The sequence below is a fragment of the Lissotriton vulgaris genome, chromosome 4_1 (assembly GCF_964263255.1).
Source record: "Lissotriton vulgaris chromosome 4_1, aLisVul1.2, whole genome shotgun sequence".
NCBI lineage: Eukaryota > Metazoa > Chordata > Amphibia > Caudata > Salamandridae > Lissotriton > Lissotriton vulgaris.
This window is the reverse complement of record NC_141691.1, coordinates 2,075,696,516-2,075,715,490: the sequence shown is the minus strand read 5'-3', so window position 1 is coordinate 2,075,715,490 and position 18,975 is coordinate 2,075,696,516. Positions and strand designations below refer to the sequence as shown.

The 18,975-nt window shown below is 46.7% G+C and overlaps 1 protein-coding gene across 2 annotated transcripts in view; it reads right to left on the bottom strand.

Moving 5' to 3' along the window:
- Positions 1–18,975, bottom strand: part of CPSF1 (cleavage and polyadenylation specific factor 1) — a 324,374-nt gene that overhangs the window by 56,821 nt on the left and 248,578 nt on the right. For both annotated transcript variants that reach the window (XM_086966520.1, XM_086966519.1), the window contains exon 32: positions 1,290–1,466. In XM_086966520.1, the coding sequence (XP_086822646.1) occupies positions 1,290–1,466 (177 nt within the window). The remainder of the gene's footprint in view (positions 1–1,289; positions 1,467–18,975) is intronic.

Here is an 18,975-nt window from a genome sequence, read left to right as displayed (position 1 = left end):
CGCTCTCATCATTCTGTATCTTTGACAGATCAAAGGAGTTATTACAATGATTTAAATCCCTCATCCAAACCACTTTGACACCAACAGGGCAAAGCCAGCCTTGAAACTGGACTGCTGCAATTCTGTTTGCTGCTGTTGGACCTACATATGCATTGGTTAATGCTCCATTCTTAGATTTTTGATGGGCAAAGTAACACCAGGCAACACTGTACAAGTATTTTTGGAAGATATTAAACCAAATCAAAACCATAACAAATGAATTCAAATTGGAATCTCTGACCCTATTGTTCAGAGATGCTGGAGAAGATTCTGCGTACCCGCTCACCTCCCCAGCCGATAAACTCACACTAGGCTCATTCATGGAAAACTACCAGGCCCTCCTCCCCTGAACCAGCGGTGGCTAAACAGTGGACGACTCACACAATGAAAAAGTTAATGGCAAACCGTAAGAGATAGAAGGGGAAATTTATAAAGCGTGTAAATTCACTTCCCTGCTTATATAAAGAATGATGGCTGGCACAGAGGAGGGGCTAGCCATGTGTCAATGGTGTTGCATAGATCGGCAATCTGCTGACCTAGCTTCCTTCTGAAACAGCGTAATCCAACAATGGAGTAAGTGTTTGAACACATGTTCTAAGACAGCTGTTAAAAGCTGCCCTTCATAGTCACATAATAAAAAGATGGATATGATTGTACACACTTAACAAATACAGATCTATTCATGTGTCTTCAGTAATTCAAAAATAAACAGATGGAAATCTGAAATGTGACCTCCGTTTTAAAAACCTTATAGAAAATAACAAACGTAACCACACTCCATTTCCTTCCACATTTGTTTAGCCACCCACATATCCACACACTGCCCTTTTCCCGGCCCCATGCTTACGCCAGGACATAAGGCTGTCAGGAGCAGCACCAGGCTTGATCTCACAAGAGAGAGATGCCCTGAAATACACAAAAAGAAGTGTGCGTTCCATGTGCTGATCCTCTGATCTCTTTGAAAACAGACTTCCGTGACAGGCACCAAACACTTCAGCTTAGCTCTCATAAGATGTGTGCAATTTATAAAGTATAAGGTTTCTTTGCTTCCCTCTCAGATCAGGTGATCTTCCAAAGTTAGTAAAGAAGGGGTCAAAACAGGCATCATCTTCAACTCAGTAGACATACCTACTCAGGTGGCTCACTGATGGGTCACGCAGTTGACATGAAAGGTGATGTAATCATCTTATCTGAGTAATGATTTCACTGGATTAAAAGAAGGATGGGAAGAGTGAGAGAAGAGCACATACCCGGCTGACAAGGGACAAAGTCTTGCTCTCCTCTTGGTAGCGCAGGAGAGAGATGCTCTTCAGGACATCAGCAGCCAGGATGAAGTTCTTCACGCTGATCATCTGGTGGATGTAGAGCTGGGTGTCGATAAAGGCCATCCCAGTCAGGTCATTCGCTTTCAAACTCCAGAGGAAGATCTAGCAGATGAAACAGAAGAAAACTGCAGTGGAGTACAGGACCAGACAAAATAGTATGTATGATAACTGTGCTGCTGGCACATGTCTCAGATCTGAACTGCTGTGTGTGTGCAACTTAATCTTCAACTTTGATAAGTCTGCTGTCTGTATACTACTTCAATCCTCTGAATAGAAGAGAATAGTCAAATGTGAAACCCTGCTACCCGTATACAACTCAACCTTCACCTGTGACAGAATGCTGTCTGTATATCTCTTAGCTCCTCTGCATACAAGTCAATCTTCAAATGTGAAACCCTGCTACATGTATATAACTCAGTCTTCACCTGTGATAGTCTGCTGTCTGTAAACCTCTCCAATCCTCTGCATACAAGAGAAAAGTCAAATGTGAAACCCTGCTACCTGTATATAAAACTTAGTCTTCACCAGTGATAGCATGCTGTCTGTATACCTCTTCAATCGTCTGCATACAAGAGCATAGTCAGATGTGAAACGCTGCTACCCGTATACAAGTCAATCTTCACCTGTGACAGTCTGCTTTCTGTATACCTCTTCAATCCTCTGAATATAAGTCAATCTTCAAATGTGAACACCTGTAAATAAGGAATATGCTACTTACCAGTATGCATCTATTCTTGGCATGTAGGGCTGCTGACATTCATATCTGTGCATAGAACGCCGCCTAGGGTTGGGTCCGGATGATTGCACATTTTTGTCCTGGAAAAGTCTTCGAAGTATCACAAGATAGGTGGCTCCTCCCTTGGACTACAGTGCGCATGGGCATCCTCTCCAGCCTTAGATTGTTTTTCGCCATTGTGGCCGAGATGGAGTATAGTACAGTAAGAGATGGCCATGCAAAGAGTGAATGCTACAGCTGCGACAGGCACCAGGGAGGCAGGTGGGCGATATGAATGTCAACAGCCCTACATGCCAAGAACAGATGCATACTGGTAAGTAGCATATTCCGTTCGAGGCATGTGGGCTGCTGAATTCATATCTGTGCATAGAATGTATAGCAGTATCTCCCCTAGCGGTGGTTGCCTGTGCCAGCTGCAGCAGTCTGAAAAAGAGTTTTGAGAACAGCCTGTCCTACAGCAGCTTGCTGTTTGGAATGTACATCTACACAATAGTGTTTGGTAAATGTATGTATGGTTGATCATGTGGCTGCTCTACAAATTTCATGTAAAGGAATATTTCCTAGGAAAGCCATGGATGCCCCTAGTTTGCGTGTAGAATGCGCCCTAGGGGGAACTGTTATGGTGCGTTTTGCCTTTAAATAACATATCTGAATGCACTTAACGATCCATCTGGCTATACCTGATTTTGAAATAGGGTTGCCTTTGTGTTGCAGTGAGAAAGCAACAAACAACTGTTTTGTTTTGCGAAATGCCTTAGTTCTATCTATATAGTATAGCAGAGCTCTTTTGACATCTAGAGTATGTAAGGCCCTTTCAGCAACTGTCTGTGGATTTTGAAAGAACACTGGCAGTCCTATTGTTTGATTTATATGAAAATGGGATACCACTTTTGGCATAAATTTAGGGTTTGTTCTGAGAACGACTTTATTCCCATGTACTTGAATGAATGGTTCTCCGGCCTAACAGGGAATCTGTCCCGTGAGCTATCTATTAGATCGTTAAAGTCGCCCCCCATTAGGAGTGTCGCCTCAAGCAATGTCAACAGAAATGACGTAAGGGCGGAGTGAGATTGTGCATGGACCGCAGGTGGTATGTAGACAGAGACCAAATTGAATAAGCGCCCCTCCCACTGACAAGTCAGCGCAGCGAAGCGGCCATATTCGTCAACTCGTGTTTGCTGCACCACCAGTGGGAAGTTTTTCTTAATAAGAATGCCCGTGCCCCTGGAGCCCGAGGAAAAGTCTGCATGGTATCCCCCATCTGTCCATAGCTCGAACCGCTGACCCAACCAGGTGTGTCTCTTGAGTCACAGTTTTTGGTGAGACACCACTGACAGTTCTAGGAAGGTTGTGTACCATGGTTGCCTCGCCCATGTGGGAGCAACTAGGATTAGCGTCAGTGAATGTTGGCGCATTTTGCGTGCCACTAGCGGTATTAATGAAGCTGGTGGAAAAGCGTACGCAAATTTACCTGACCAGTTCATCCATATCGCATTGCCCTGCGACTGCGGATGTGGGAACCTGGCGGCAAAGTACTGGCATTTTGCGTTTTTGCTTGTGGCAAACAGATCTATCTCCGGTTGTCCCCACTGCCAGAAGAATTGTCGGAGCACATTGGGGTGAATCTCCTATTCGTGCATCTGTTGACTGTGCCTGCTGAGCAGGTCGGCTATTTGATTGTTCTTGCCTGGGAGGTGTTCTGCCATGAGAAACATGTTCCTCTGAAGAGCCCATTTCCACACACTTTGAGCTAGATGCGATAGTTGTGGGGAATATGTTCCTCCCTGTTTTTGAATATAATACATAGCTGTCATATTGTCCGACCGGATCAACACAGTCTTGTTGCGTAAGTGTTTTTTTTTAACGCTTTTAGTGCTAGAAAGACCGCCATCAACTCTAGTAGGTTGATGTGCATCTTTTTCTGTTGTGTAGTCCATAGACACTGGACTGTGTAATGCAGCACATGGGCTCCCCAGCCTATCAGGGATGCGTCCGCCGTCATCACTATTTGTGGGACAGTCGTCCTTTGCAAAGGTTTTGTGGATTCCACCAATGCAGAGAGTTGTTTGCCCGACTGGTCACCAACACTAGGTCTTTTAATTGTCCCTGAGCCTGGCTCCCCTGCCTTGCTAGGCACTCCTGTAGCGGATGCATGTGTAGTCTGGCATGAGGGACTATGAATATGCACGAGGCCATCATGCCTATGAACACTCGAGCTGGCAATGAGTGTTGTGGTTTGAAACTTTGGATTAACGTGTGCATTCCGTTGATCCGTGCTGTGTTTGGATATGCCTTTGCTGCTAGTGTATCTATTGTAGCTCCCAGGTACTGTTGTACGTTGGAGGGTGTAGGTGTGACTTTGGGTAGTTCAGCGAGAAACCTAGACTGTGCAGGAGATGAATGGTCTTTGACATGTGGCTGGCACATTGCTGGGCCGATGGCGCTTGTATTAGCCAATCGTCCAGATATGGGTACACATGAATGTGTTGTCTCCTGAGATGCGCCGCCACTGTTGCTAGGCATTTTGTGAACACCCGTGGAGCTGTTGTTACACCGAATGGTAGGACTTTGAACTGGTAGTGTTGTCCTTGAATTGTAAACCTGCGATACTTTCTGTGAGCAGGGCGTATTGGTATACGAAAGTATGAATCTTTGAGGTCTAGACTTGAAAGGAAGTCTCCCTGCCGCAGCAGTGGTAAGACTTGTTGTAGAGTGAGCATGTGAAAATGCTCTGATAAAATGTACTGGTTGAGGGGCCTGAGGTCCAATATTGGTCTGAGAGACCCATCCTTTTTGGGAATGAGGAAGAATAGTGAGTATACTCCTGTTACTTGATGTTTTAATGGGACTGGTTCTATTGCCCCCTTTTGCAGCATAATGTTATATGTTCCTTTGACATTGGACGGTGTACGGGTGGGATGTTGGGTGTTGTGGATGTGAGTTCTAGGCAATAGTCATGTTGGATAATTTGCCTGACCCACTTGTCTGTAGTGATGTTTAGCCAGACTGGTAGGAACTGTTGTAGTCTTCCCCCGACTGGTGTTGTATGGTCTGGGGGTTGTGCCAAGAAGTCACCGTTTGGTATTAGTGGAGGATCTATTGGCATTGACTCCGCGCCCTCTGCCCTTGTTATTATTTCCTCGGTATCCACCACGATTTGTGTTTTTATTGTATGTGGATTGCGTATTACTTTTGTATGTGGAGGATTGCTGCGATGTATTACCTTGCGCTCCTCCTTTGTAGTTGGAGTGACAAAAGGAGCCTCTGAGTTGTTGTGACTGAAGAGACCCCCATTGACTTTGCAGTCTCTGTGTTCTTTTTCATTTTGTCCAGAATTGAGTCAACTGCTGGACCAAATAAAAAATCTGGATTGATTGGCTGGTTAAGAATTGTGGCCTGGACCTCACTCTTAAATCCAGATATGCGAAGCCATGCGTGTCTCCTAAGCAGTACGCTTGTGTTGATAGATCTGGCAGCTGTGTCTGCCGCGTCTAGAGCACGCTTAATGGAGGCATTGGTGTTGAACTTTCCCTCCTGTACAAGTTCATCGGCCTGCTCTTTGAAAGGCTCAGGTAAGTGTTGGAGAAGCGCTTCAAAGTGGTCATAGTGCGCTCTGTCGTATCTAGCCAACAAGGCTTGGGTATTAGCAATTCTCCATGGGTTTGCTGCTTGAGCAGCTACTCTCTTGTCTGATGCTTCTAAAATCTTTGACTCCTTATCAGGAGGAGGAGACTCTCCAGTAGTTTGAGAATTAGCACGCTTACGTGCTTTGGAGATCACCAGTGAGTCCAAAGGCAGTTGTCCCCTGATGTAAGTAGGGTCTAATGGTGCAGCCCTATACTTTTTTTCAATCCTAGCGTTGATGACACGTGCCCTAGCAGTGTCTTTGAATATGTAATTTGCGTGCTTTAGGACCCCTTTTAACATGGGAAGTGTTTTGACACTTTTTCCTGATGTTGCAAGCGTATCAAACAGAAAGTCTTCCTCTATAGGATCTTCATGCATTTCTACATTATGGTAGAGCGCTGCTCTATCTAATAATCAGTTGAATGCCACCTTGTCTTCTGTAAGTGATGGTCTAGCTGGGTATGCAGGTGTGTCTGTAATGGTCTTGAGCCTCATCAGGTTCTGGGTCATCCCCCCGTGGTTGTGAGATGGGGTCTACATCTGGGTTTTGTGGATATCCAAAATTAGCATCTGTGTCCTAATCTACATCTGGCTCGTAGTCAGAGCGTGTAGGTGAGTATGGTGCATATGGAGTAGTAGGCATAGCTGGATAGATAGGCTCGAAAAGAATAGGAGAGGTTGCACAGTCTCTTTTCTTTTTGAGTGGAATAGTAGAAAAGTCTTCAGCAGGCGCTGGTCTTTTCTTCCTTTTGTAAATAGTCACTTTCCCAGTATTTGGGTCAATATATAGTTTAGACTGATCTCCAGTAGAGGGGTCTGGATGGATGATCTCCTCTTCCACAGTCTTTTGCCTTTGCGCAGCTTTTTTCGGTTTGACCTTTTTCGGTTCAATGCCTTTTTTTGGGTCGACCGGTTTCGGTGCCTAGATCAGCTTTAGAGGCTTTATGGGCAGTGTCTTTCCGATAGGATTTCACAGGTTGTACCACTTTTTTTGGGCCGATTGGTTTTGTTGGTTCGATAACCTTTATCGGGTGTCTTGGCTTGTTCGGCTGTAGAGGTGTCCTCTGAGCCTGTGGCTTCGGCTCGATGCCCTTCTTCGAATCGATGGGCTTCGGCTCGACTGTTCTTGGTTGGTCTACTTTTAGTTTCGCTTTCGGTTTGACGACCGTCTTGGGCGTAGCCCTTTTAGTTTCGTAGACAACTTTTTGTCCCTTTTCGGCTGTCGAACTTGATTTGTTCGAGTCGACGGGCCTTGGCTTCGAAGGTTTATATGGAACGCTGGCCTATGGCAAGGACGCCCATTGTGTTTACCACTTTCAGTTCGACAACGTTCGGTCCGAAGACTGTCGTGCCGATGACTTTCGGTTTCGGTCGAACCGCTCTTGGATTACGTGTCTCAGAAGGCTCTTTCTGTATATTCTTAGCCGGGCTGTATTGCGGGGCTATAGAATCAGTTTTTAGATTTTGGCTAAGGCCTGTTGGCGATGCCTCGACCTGAGTTTCTGATAATGGCGTAGTGTCTGTGTGGGGCGGTGTACTCACGGTTCGCCCCCCGTTGTCATCGGAGTCGTCTTCGACAGCTACGATGTCTTGGTCGTATTCCTCGACCTCGACGATTTTTTCTTCCTCGCCGATATAATATTCAGAGTCGTGCTCGGAGTCTTGATCCTCTTCTTGATCAGAGTCTTCGACGTCACCTAGTTGTTCCTCGTCGTCGAAGATATTCTCGGGCTCCGGTGCCGACCTCTGCATCTCTTGCCTTGCCGCCCACCGATTCCGGATCGTCTTCTTGGACCGCAACTGGGCCCAAGCTAGGCAATCGCCTTCATTATGATCTGGCGATAAACATTTGTTGCATACAGGATGCTTATCTGTATGCGGAAACTTTGAGTTGCACTGCGGGCAATATTTGAATGGACTTCGTTCCATCGACCGTCGGTCCAGGTGGCGTCGAGAAGGCCAAACGGCCAGATTCGACGACCCGAGTGCAAGTAGATTGCGAAGAAAGCTTTTCGGTACCGATCGAAAACAATACTGACGAATCCGAAGGCCTTTTGGCCTTTTAGATAAGTTTATTTCAATTCCGAACTTGGAGTACAGGAAAATGCATCCGAACCCGATGGCGGAAAAAAAACAATCTAAGGATGGAGAGGATGCCCATGCGCACTGTAGTCCAAGGGAGGAGCCACCTATCTCGTGATACTTCGAAGACTCTTCCAGGACAACAATGTGCAATCATCCAGACCCAACACTAGGTGGCGATCTATGCACAGATATGAATTAAGCAGCCCACATGCCTCAAACCTCCATTCTCATTTGTGATGTACTGCTACCAGCACAGGCCTCACTCCTCATCTGCGTCACTGTATAACATCAGTTATGGTGGATAGGTAGCCGGTAACCCGAGCACACCTCTGTCCAGATTTCTCATCTCAGCATGGAGCTCGCTCCTTTGCTGCGATCTTGTAATGCATATATTTCACAGTCCTTAGAACAAACACTCTTATTTACATACACTTCACGCTTCATTGGAAGCCCCCACACCCTCTGTATGAACTTCTGCTGTCAGTACAATGTAACCCTAACCGACTAAAGTAATGTAGTGCGTAGACCAGGTTATGTCTGACACGTTGCCTCTGAAAACTCATACTATTCACTCTGTGCACCTCAATCTAAACATGAGGCCTCAATCCACTACTGCGATGCTGAGCCCTCTAAAGACTGCGATAGCCCCTGGGATTGTGTAAGTAATATCTCTGTACAGCTCATTAATAGAATAACATGCCTCTGCTGTAGGGGGTCATCCAAACTGCACCGTAGAACACCTTACTCCACCACGATGGGCATCTGCTATTCCTGTGCTGTGAACACTGACCTGTTACACCGGTGACTTCCTTCTTCGTTACTCCAGGCACGTCACTAAGCAGCTATAACGCTATCTGTTTCTCCAAAGATGTGTATGCCCACTCATCTCATACTTATGGTTTCCCGGACTATTCAGGGAATGCAGCCCTCTGAACAAAGGTGACCACCTAGAGGCTACTATTGACACGGTCTCCAGTTCTAATCTTTTTAACTACAAAACACTGATTTCAGGTATGTTACTTTAATTAGTTCAATGGAAGCAAAGCAAGACTATAAAAGCCAGAATGCATTTGATTAGCACACAAAATACAAGTACTGGAAAGAGTTCATAATGACCTGGAGGAGGTGGTCCCCCTATTCAGGGTCCCTCAATGCAGACCCGCAGCTCCCCTGTTATATCAGTACTGTGTTATTTCTTTTAACCACAGCTGCCCTCCTAGTTTACAGCTGTGATTCAGTTATTCAGGTTCCCTCTTTCACCAGTGCTATGATCCCACTAACCGTAGTTCCACTATTAGACTATTGCTGTAATCCCACTACCCATAGTTCCACTATTAGTCAACTGCTGTGATCCCACTACCCATAGTTCCACTATTGGTCTACTGCTGTGATCCCACTACCCATAGTTCCACTATTAGTCTACTGCTGCGATCCCACTACCATAGTCCCATTATTGGTCTACTGCTGTGATCCCACTAACCATAGTTCCACTATTGGTCTACTGCTGTGATCCCACTACCCATAGTTCCACTATTAGTCTACTGCTGCAATCCCACTACCATAGTTCCACTATTAGTCTACTGCTGCGATCCCACTACCATAGTCCCATTATTGGTCTACTGTTGTGATCCCACTAACCATAGTTCCACTATTAGTCTACTGCTGTGATCCCACTACCCATAGTTCCACTATTAGTCTACTGCTGGGATCCCACTACCATAGTTCCACTATTAGTCTACTGCTGCGATCCCACTACCCATAGTTCCATTATTGGTCTACTGCTGCGATCCCGCTACCCATAGTTCCATTATTAGTCTACTGCTGCGATCCCACTACCCACAGTTCCACTATTGGTCTACTGCTTCGATCCAGATACCCATAGTTCCACTATTGGTCTACTGCTGTGATCCCACTACCCACAGTTCCACTATTGGTCTACTGTTGTGATCCCACTACCCGTACTTCCACTATTGGTCTACTGCTGTGATCCCACTACCCATAGTTCCACTATTAGTCTACTGCTGCGATCCCACTACCCATAGTTCCCCTATTAGTCTACTGCTGCGATCCCACTATCCGTAGTTCCACTATTAGTCTACTGCTGCGGTCCCACTATCCGTAGTTCCACTATTAGTCTACTGCTGCGATCCCGCTACCAGTAGTTCCACTATTGGTCTACTGCTGCGATCCCACTACCCACAGTTCCACTATTAGTCTACTGCTGCGATCCCGCTACCAGTAGTTCCACTATTGGTCTACTGCTGCGATCCCACTACCCACAGTTCACTATTAGTCTACTGCTGCGATCCCACTACCCATAGTTCCCATATTAGTCTACTGCTGCAATCCCACTATCCGTAGTTCCACTATTAGTCTACTGCTGCAATCCCACTATCCGTAGTTCCACTATTAGTCTACTGCTGCAATCCCGCTACCAGTAGTTCCACTATTGGTCTACTGCTGCGATCCCGCTACCCATAGTTCCACTAATAGTCTAATGCTGCGATCCCACTACCCATAGTTCCACTATTAGTCTACCGCTGTGATCCCACTACCCGTAGTTCCACTATTAGTATACTGCTGCGATCCAGATACCCGTAGTTCCACTATTGGTCTACTGCTGCGATCCCACTACCCACAGTTCCACTATTACTCTACTGCTGCAATCCCGCTACCCGTAGTTCTACTATTGGTCTTCTGCTGCGATCTATTGGAAATGAAATAGATCTCGCATTTCTTTAAGTTAGAGCTTTTGGTTTTGCTAATGGTATTGTATTTTAGCCATGTGTTATTGAGTGTATGTATGTGATGTGTACACTAAAGTGGTGTTTGCCTTTTGATTCTCTAAGTGGTGGCTATGTAAGATCAAAGTACCTATGAGAAAAATCTGTAGGAGAAGCCGTGCTTGTTTCTACTAACTACCCATAGAGGAATTTTTGAGGGGCTTCCAGCTCCACTTTTGAGCCCCCAGTACAAGCATTTTGATGGAAACAACAGGCAAAAATCCAGGTTTCAAAAACTAAGCCTAACATTTTGGATTAATAGCAGTAACGTCAATATAATTGATTTATTTTAAAGTACTCTGTAGATTGTATTCAGTGCATTTTGGAATGTGATTAGTACATTTTAAAAGTGGGCTTTGGCAGTCTTTGCCATTTTGTGGTGCCGGCAGCCAGCTTCTAAGAAGAAAACGATCGAACCCGTTACTTCTTATTTTCACACATGTAGAGCGCAATGTTACCATAACAGAGTTGTAAAGCTCCCTGTTCGAGCTTTGAGGTGTTAGTCCAGCACAGGGCTTCCAGGTGCTATGTGTGGGTTCGCTCACACCTCATGGTGCTGTCAAAATACGGTGCCTGGCAGGCTGTACAGTGTTTTCAGGAGCTGTACTTCGGAGCTGGGTCCTTTTAAGGCTCTGAGGCGCTAAGTGGAGGTGCTTCCAAGTTTCACAAGGATTCCAGGCACTGTGGGCGAAGCACTTACACACTTTGAGAAGTTGCAAGTTGCTTCGAGGCGCTATTCACAAGTGCCTCTGGTCTGTGTAAACTTCCAAGTGTTGCCTGCGTGTTCAAGGGCCGTGTAGCGGCTTCAAGGTGCTCTTTTTATGCCCTGTGCTGCTTGTCTCTAGTAGTGAACAAAAAAGAAAGAATTGCTAACCCCCACTCTATTTTTTTGTCTCTAGATTTAAGAACACACAAAGAAAATATCTTTTGTTTGTAGGGGTTATTTTATTTAAACCCTTTTGAAATTTTTCAAATTTTTGTATGTTTTCATGGGTGAGAAAGATACTTATATACAACGTTTATACATATATACAAAACTACTACATAACAAACATATATACAAATATGAACAGTTTATATACAGTCTTCCTTTTCAAAAGTGGCGGTTTTTCACAAATAATTAATCTTTGCGAAATTTCTTTTCCACTAAAATAACCACAAAGTGAAATAGCTGCAAAAACGGCAACAAATTACTTTAAGAAAGATCAAGAAACAACTTTGAAAACAAAATCAAAGTGATCAACAATAAATTCTTGTTAACTTTCTTTTCGTGCCTGCCGACGCGTTTCGAATCTGGAGTTAAGTTACAGATTCTCATCAGGGCTCTTTCAATGTGGGTAATCTAAACATAAAATGCAAAGGAAGACCATTCAGTAACTACATCTATTAAAGTATTACTCCCCCTTTGGAAGTTAGATGTCACACAGCAATTTACCTTTAGTAATGGGCGACGCGGTCCCGCGGGTCCATTTATTCTAATGAGGTTAGTGAAATCCTGAGTCTTTTAATGCCAATGTAGACCTAGTGTGTAGAGTAGGGGATATTTACTATTTCATCAGGGAACAAAACAACCATATGGGTTCGTAAACATAAAGGCTCTAGGTTCATACCTATTACGGTGTTGTCAGTGAGGAGGAATTCAATTGTTTTTAATTTCGCAGTTCGAACCAATCCGGGGGTTCTAGGTGGGGCTCCAAATGAATCTGCAAAGCACAAACAGTGATGCTGGTGAAAGCCCAGTATTTTTTGGTGCCGTACAAATTCGCCTTTGTATCTGAAAACAGGACGTACCTGTATTATTCTCATTTAGTGCGGAGATCGCGGTTAGCCTTCTCCGTGTATTGCACACCCGCAGTTTTGGCTTGGTAGTTTGGTCTGCCCTATTCCCATGATGCACTGGGCCAGGGTCAGACTAATTTGCATGTAGCCAGGTTCTGAGCTGGGATGGTGCAGTGAGCTAAAAAACGGTGATGGATTAAGCCCTGATCTTTGGACTGGGTAAGAGTGGTCTGCTTAATTCAGACACTCCGTTCATCACCACCCCCTTTTCTGAATCGTTTTTGTCCACCATAAGTGTGGAAGGGTATACTCAGATGTGAGTCCCTTGCTCATTGCACCATCAGGATTCAAGCAAGCCGGGCCGAAGACGGCTGAAATGCCAGAAACCGGTCCCCGGAAGCTTGTTTCCTTCCCAGTATAAGAATTGGCTTGGTAGTTTGGTCTGCCCTGTTCCCATGATGCACTGGGCCAGGGTCAGACTAATTAGCATGTAGCCAGGTTCTGAGCTGGGAATGTGCAGGGAGCTAAAAAACGGTGATGGATTAAGCCCTGATCTTTGGACTGGGTAAGAGTGGTCTGCTTAATTCAGACACTCCGTTCATCACCACCCCCTTTTCTGAATCGTTTTTGTCCACCATAAGTGTGGAAGGGTATACTCAGATGTGAGTCCCTTGCCCATTGCACCATCAGGATTCAAGCAAGCCGGGCCGAAGACGGCTGAAATGCCAGAAACCGGTCCCCGGAAGCTTGTTTCCTTCCCAGTATAAGAATTGGCTTGGTAGTTTGGTCTGCCCTGTTCCCATGATGCACTGGGCCAGGGTCAGACTAATTAGCATGTAGCCAGGTTCTGAGCTGGGATGGTGCAGTGAGCTAAAAAACGGTGATGGATTAAGCCCTGATCTTTGGACTGGGTAAGAGTGGTCTGCTTAATTCAGACACTCTGTTCATCACCACCCCCTTTTCTGAATCGTTTTTGTCCACCATAAGTGTGGAAGGGTATACTCAGATGTGAGTCCCTTGCTCATTGCACCATCAGGATTCAAGCAAGCCGGGCCAAAGACGGCTGAAATGCCAGAAACCGGTCCCCGGAAGCTTGTTTCCTTCCCAGTATAAGAATTGGCTTGGTAGTTTGGACTGCCCTGTTCCCATGATGCACTGGGCCAGGGTCAGACTAATTTGCATGTAGCCAGGTTCTGAGCTGGGATGGTGCAGTGAGCTAAAAAACGGTGATGGATTAAGCCCTGATCTTTGGACTGGGTAAGAGTGGTCTGCTTAATTCAGACACTCTGTTCATCACCACCCCCTTTTCTGAACTGTTTTAAAAAAAACACGCATGCAAAGCATAATCACGGAACCCAAAAGGAAAAGCACACGCACGAGCGTGTGCGATTCCAGGGTCCGTTTTCAGACCCCGGACAAAAGGGCTCGCCTGCTCGAGCACTGCTGCACAGTGCATCATGAGGGGCAAGCCCTGAAAAGAGTGTGCTTCGATACAATTTTGTTTCTGTCCAAATACTCATTCACCATACTCGAAAAACTGTGGACCATTAACACTGCAACTGGTGGCTAGTGAAGTGAGAGATTGTGCCTGCTGTGTATTGCTCAATGAGAAGTTCTCTCCAGAGCCCGGAGAAGCCTACAGACTCCAAAGGCCAGCCAATCGGCCTCATGTTCGCAGCACACTGGGAAACAACGGCTTACTAAGTCTGCTGGGGCAGGTTGGCAGCCCATAGTCTTCAAGTCACTATAACGCCATAGTGCAGAACAACAGAGTTGCACCAGAGTTCGCTGAACCTGGGAGTGCTGTTGGAGGGCTCCTGGGACCCTAAGAGGGTGAGTTATCGACTCAGAAAGGATTAACTAGTGACAGCAACACCAAGCAACTGGTAGTTTGGTGGTTGCGACTGGACATTGGCCAGACTGGAGAGTACCTTGTGAGATGTTGACCCTGTAACCAGGACCCCTACACCATCTTTGTGTACTGAGGAGTGTTGACCGCGTCCCATCGACAGCATTCTTGGAGCATCTTCAGCATCCGTAACCCCTTGCATCAGGACCACTCCATAGGAATCCATTGCAAGGCGGATAAAATACCTGGAACTGCTTGAGGACTGCTTCTTTTGAGGAAGTAACTGCTTCTGAGGACATTGTTGGTCCCCTAGACTAGCTCCCTGCCGGAGTTGGTCCACCCAAGTAAAATTAACCAACTGCTTTGATAATTTCCTCAAAAACGTTTCTGAGTGTGCAATCTGTTGAAAATGCCAACGCTTTTACGCAGTTGAGTGAAATGTATTGATTTATTATTTCTTGTAAATTCCATATCTACGAATCCCTCTGTTCGACCTTTTTTGTTTGGTTGTCCAATTCTTTTAAAAATACAGTCTATTTTTATGAATTGGTGTCGGATTTCTTGAGTATTGTGTTGATTTCTTTTTCAAGTGCTTTGGTGCAGTTTAAATGCTGTAAACTACTTCCTCTGAGCAAGCCTTGCTGCTCAGTGCCACAGCCGCCCCGGGCTGAGCTGAAGGTTCCACAAATGAAGCCTAAGGGTCATGAAGGGGTTAGAGAGAGTATTACACGGTGAGTTCGCACAACCAAGCTATATAATACACCCCATTTCCTCACAAGGTAGTATCACCATTTCACCACAATCTTTCTTGAACGTTAGAGTCATTGGTGTGCATCACACCTTGACCTCTAATAAGATCATCCTGAAGATTCTCAAACTTACATGAAGCAGTCAGTTTTTAGTACAGGTTATTCGAACAGCCACAATTCTCAATGGTTCCCAGAGGACCTTGGTTATGATGGAAAAAAAGAAAACGGTCAATAGAAATGCACGCTGGGGCTTGCCTGAGATCAAGGGCAACTTCAAGTGTGGCAACTGCGTGTCATGTGCCTTCACTCACAATACAACAACATTTGAACACAAAAACATCAAACATACACTGGATTTCTTTGCCGATTGCAACACAAGAAATTTAATATATTTCATATTCTGCCCCTGTCAACTACCTTATATTGGACAGACACAACAACCGATAAAAGCTAGGATTAGTTATCACCGTAGCTGCATCAGACACTCTGTAGTTATCGCCCCATTAGTCAGCCACTTCACCGAAAAAAAACACACAGCAGATGACATAAGGTGGCAAGTCATAGACAGAGCCTCCATCCCAGAAAGAGGAGATCTTACACAAATTCTCCAACGACTAGAATGTCGTTGGATAGAACGTACTGATTCGATAGCGTAAGGATTGAATACAGCGGAGGAGTGGCGAGGATTTGTCCCTACACTGAGTAACTAACCTCATTAGATCTCAACTAGTTGTATAATTAGACAGCACTGTGCTAATTTTTCCCACACATGTAAATTTACCCATAGCTGGGTAAAACACAAACATGGCAAGTATAATACTGAAAATGGCATGCCAGTGGAAACAGGGGGTATATTGAACATAACTCCTTGCTAGTACTACTGGTGTATAACACATAGGCTTCACCACCGGGGTTGGTTAGAAAACACAATACAGGGCACTGGATTGTAACAAAATTTGTAGGAACTCCGCCATACTTGTATAGAGTTGTAACCGGCTGTCATGTCACAATTATGCTAAACTAAAAATCAGATTGAGCAGACAGTCTTCCGGATATTAGAATAATTGTTCATACCGGTTAAACATTCTGCATGCAATCACTACAATACATATCCAATAAAGCAATTGTTGAATAAGGAAAGCGAAACAAACCAATGTAAGCATTTCGGTATGTCGTAAACAATAAGCCCAAATAAGATGAAGAAATTGTACATATTAACAGAATTACATGAGCATTGTATATGATATTACTATCACTTACAGTTGTAAAGTCTTGTGCACTGAGAGGATCGTCTTACATTTGATATAACAATGTTTAGAACCTGAAATCCTGGTCCACGTTGGTGGAATTGTAATGCTGGTGGCCTACTGAGGCGGGGACTGCAATCGGCTTCCGAATCGGTGGATCCTGAGCGAAGTTACGTCGAGCTGAACTCCGCTCCGTGACGGTGCCATTGTCCCTCCGGACCTCGTCACTTCGTCACTTCGCACGATCGAACTGCGTAGTGCCCGCCTGCTGCCTTCGTTGGTGAAGACACTGCGCTCCTGCTTGAGCCCTCGTCTCCCTGGTCTTGATTTCTTGATCCGTCTGCCTCTTGGCTGTGGACCCAGAACTGTTGCCACCTTGCCTTTGTTCTCCCGTACCCATCATGGCGGGCAGAGGTGATCCGGACAGGGCATCGAATAAAGGTGGTCGGGGCAAGTCGCAAACACAGAACAATCGCATGGAGCGATATGTGAATCTCAAGTCGCCACCTGCATCTGGGGCCGTCTCTAAAGGGACCCCATCGACTAGCCCGCCGGATGGATCGGAACCCACCCTCGTGGACATCATGGGTGCCATTACTAGCCTCCGTGCCGACATGCAGCAGCAGCACGAGACCCTGACTCATAAAGTGGACTCCATGGCTATTGATATCACCCTCATCAGGGCCGACTTGGGCAAGACCAACAAGCGTGTAAAAGCCCTCGACATCAAGACCGCCAGCCTGACCTCGGACGTTTCCGAGCTACAGACTGAGGTCCGCAATCTGCGGTCAACTGCTGATCTATTCTCAAGGCGGCTGGAGGACTTTGAGGGGCGAGCCAGGCGGCAGAACGTCCGCATAGTAGGGGTACCGGAGGGGTCCGAGAATGACGCAGCTGACCTATTTGTGGAGGACTTGGTCAAGTCTCATCTGGCGCCCACTGGACTGAGCAATTTTTTCTCAGTGGAGCGAGCCCACCGTGTACCGGGGGGCCCGCCGAAAACGGGAGCGTCGCCGCGACCGATTGTGGCGCGCCTACTCAACTTCAGAGACCGAGACGCGATCCTCCAAGCCTCCAGATCGCATGGACCACTTCACTACCAAAATGCGGAGGTGCACTTCTACCCGGACTTCACCAGGCTGGTACAACGTCAGCGACTGAGCTACGCGGGGGTGAAAAGACGCCTCAGAGACATGGGTCTCAAGTACTCCATGATGTTCCCTGCGAAACTCCGTGTTGAACACAAGGGACGTGCCCTCTTTTTTGACTATCCTGAAAATGTCAGTGAATGGCTGGACACTGTTTCGCCGACGCGTGATGAGCAAGAGGATGAAGTTGGAGGCGCCTCGGGCGGAGCGGAGCGCAAGAATGAACTAGGGGCTGATGCTACCCCCGCCTCGAATGACCGCCGGACTGGTTTTTTGTTCCTTAATATTCTCTCCTTCATTTACATGGTGGGTGGCGGGACGATTTCACGGGGATTCCTTACTCCTCTGTGTCTCTTGTAGAGTAGTTAATGGGGCGACAGGCACACTGCTGGTTGGGGGGGCTTTTTAGTCTAATGCAGGGGTGCAGGGTGGGGGGTTTGTTGGGTACAGTTATGCTTTGTGTTGTTTTTTCCTTTCCTTCCCTTGTGTGGCAATGGGACATTGGTGCTTCTGAACTGTTCTTGATGCGGGTGTCTTTGGGTGTTGGGTGGGGCGGGCAGCGGGGGGATGGGGGGTAGGATGTTAAGAATTCTCAGTTGGAATGTCAACGGGTTGGGTGACCGAATCAAGAGAGGGGTGGTGATACAACTGATTAAACGGCATATGCCAGATATTGTCCTTCTTCAGGAAACACACTTGGTGGGCAACGCCTGTAAGGCTCTGAACCGTAAGGGATATAAAATGGTGGCACACTCGGGGTTCTCTTCCGGCTCCCGGGGGGCGGGCATTCTCGTGCGCGCGTCCCTTCCCCTGGAGATAGAGACCACTTTGATTGATGATAGGGGGCGGTACGCCGCCGTGGCTGGTAGGTGGGAAGGGCGTTCCCTCGCGTTGTTTTCTGTGTATGTCCCCCCGGGGCTCTAATCTAGTACCTTTCATGACCTTGGTGGTGCCATCTTGTCTATGCCGGCTGGCCGTTTGATAGTGGGGGGTGACTTTAATTCAGTTTGCTCCGGTCTGCTTGATCGCCAACCGCCCCGCGACCTACGTAGCCCGCAGATGTGGCTGCCATCCTTTCTTGAGTCCATGGGGCTGGTGGACGGGTGGCGACTTCTGCATCCCACGCTTCGTCAATTTTCCTTCCTATCGGGTGCACACGGGAGTCTTTCGCGCATCGACTATGTCCTCACATTGGCTACGGATGCACTGGCCGTTTCCGAAGCCCGCTTTCTGGCGAGGGGTATTTCCGATCACTCCCCGTTATGGGTCTCCTTTGACTTTGGGGTGGTCCTGTCGGAACGACCGGCAGCGGTCAATCCGTGGTATTTCCGGAATTTCAAAACCCGTTCCCTCCTGGCCAAAGCCATTGATCTTTACTTCTCCGAGAACGTGGGCTCGGTGAGGTCGGCCGTTACACTCTGGGAAGCCTTCAAGACGGTGCTCCGTGGCGAGGCCCAGGCGCTCATCGCTGAGACCCGCCGGACTAGGGATTCTGGCATGCTGGTTGTCGAGCAGGAAGTACTGCGACTCGAGGCCCAGTTGGGGCCCGAGCCGGACCCCTCTGTCCTTCATTCCCTCTCGCTGAAACAAGCGGAGTATCACGCCCTG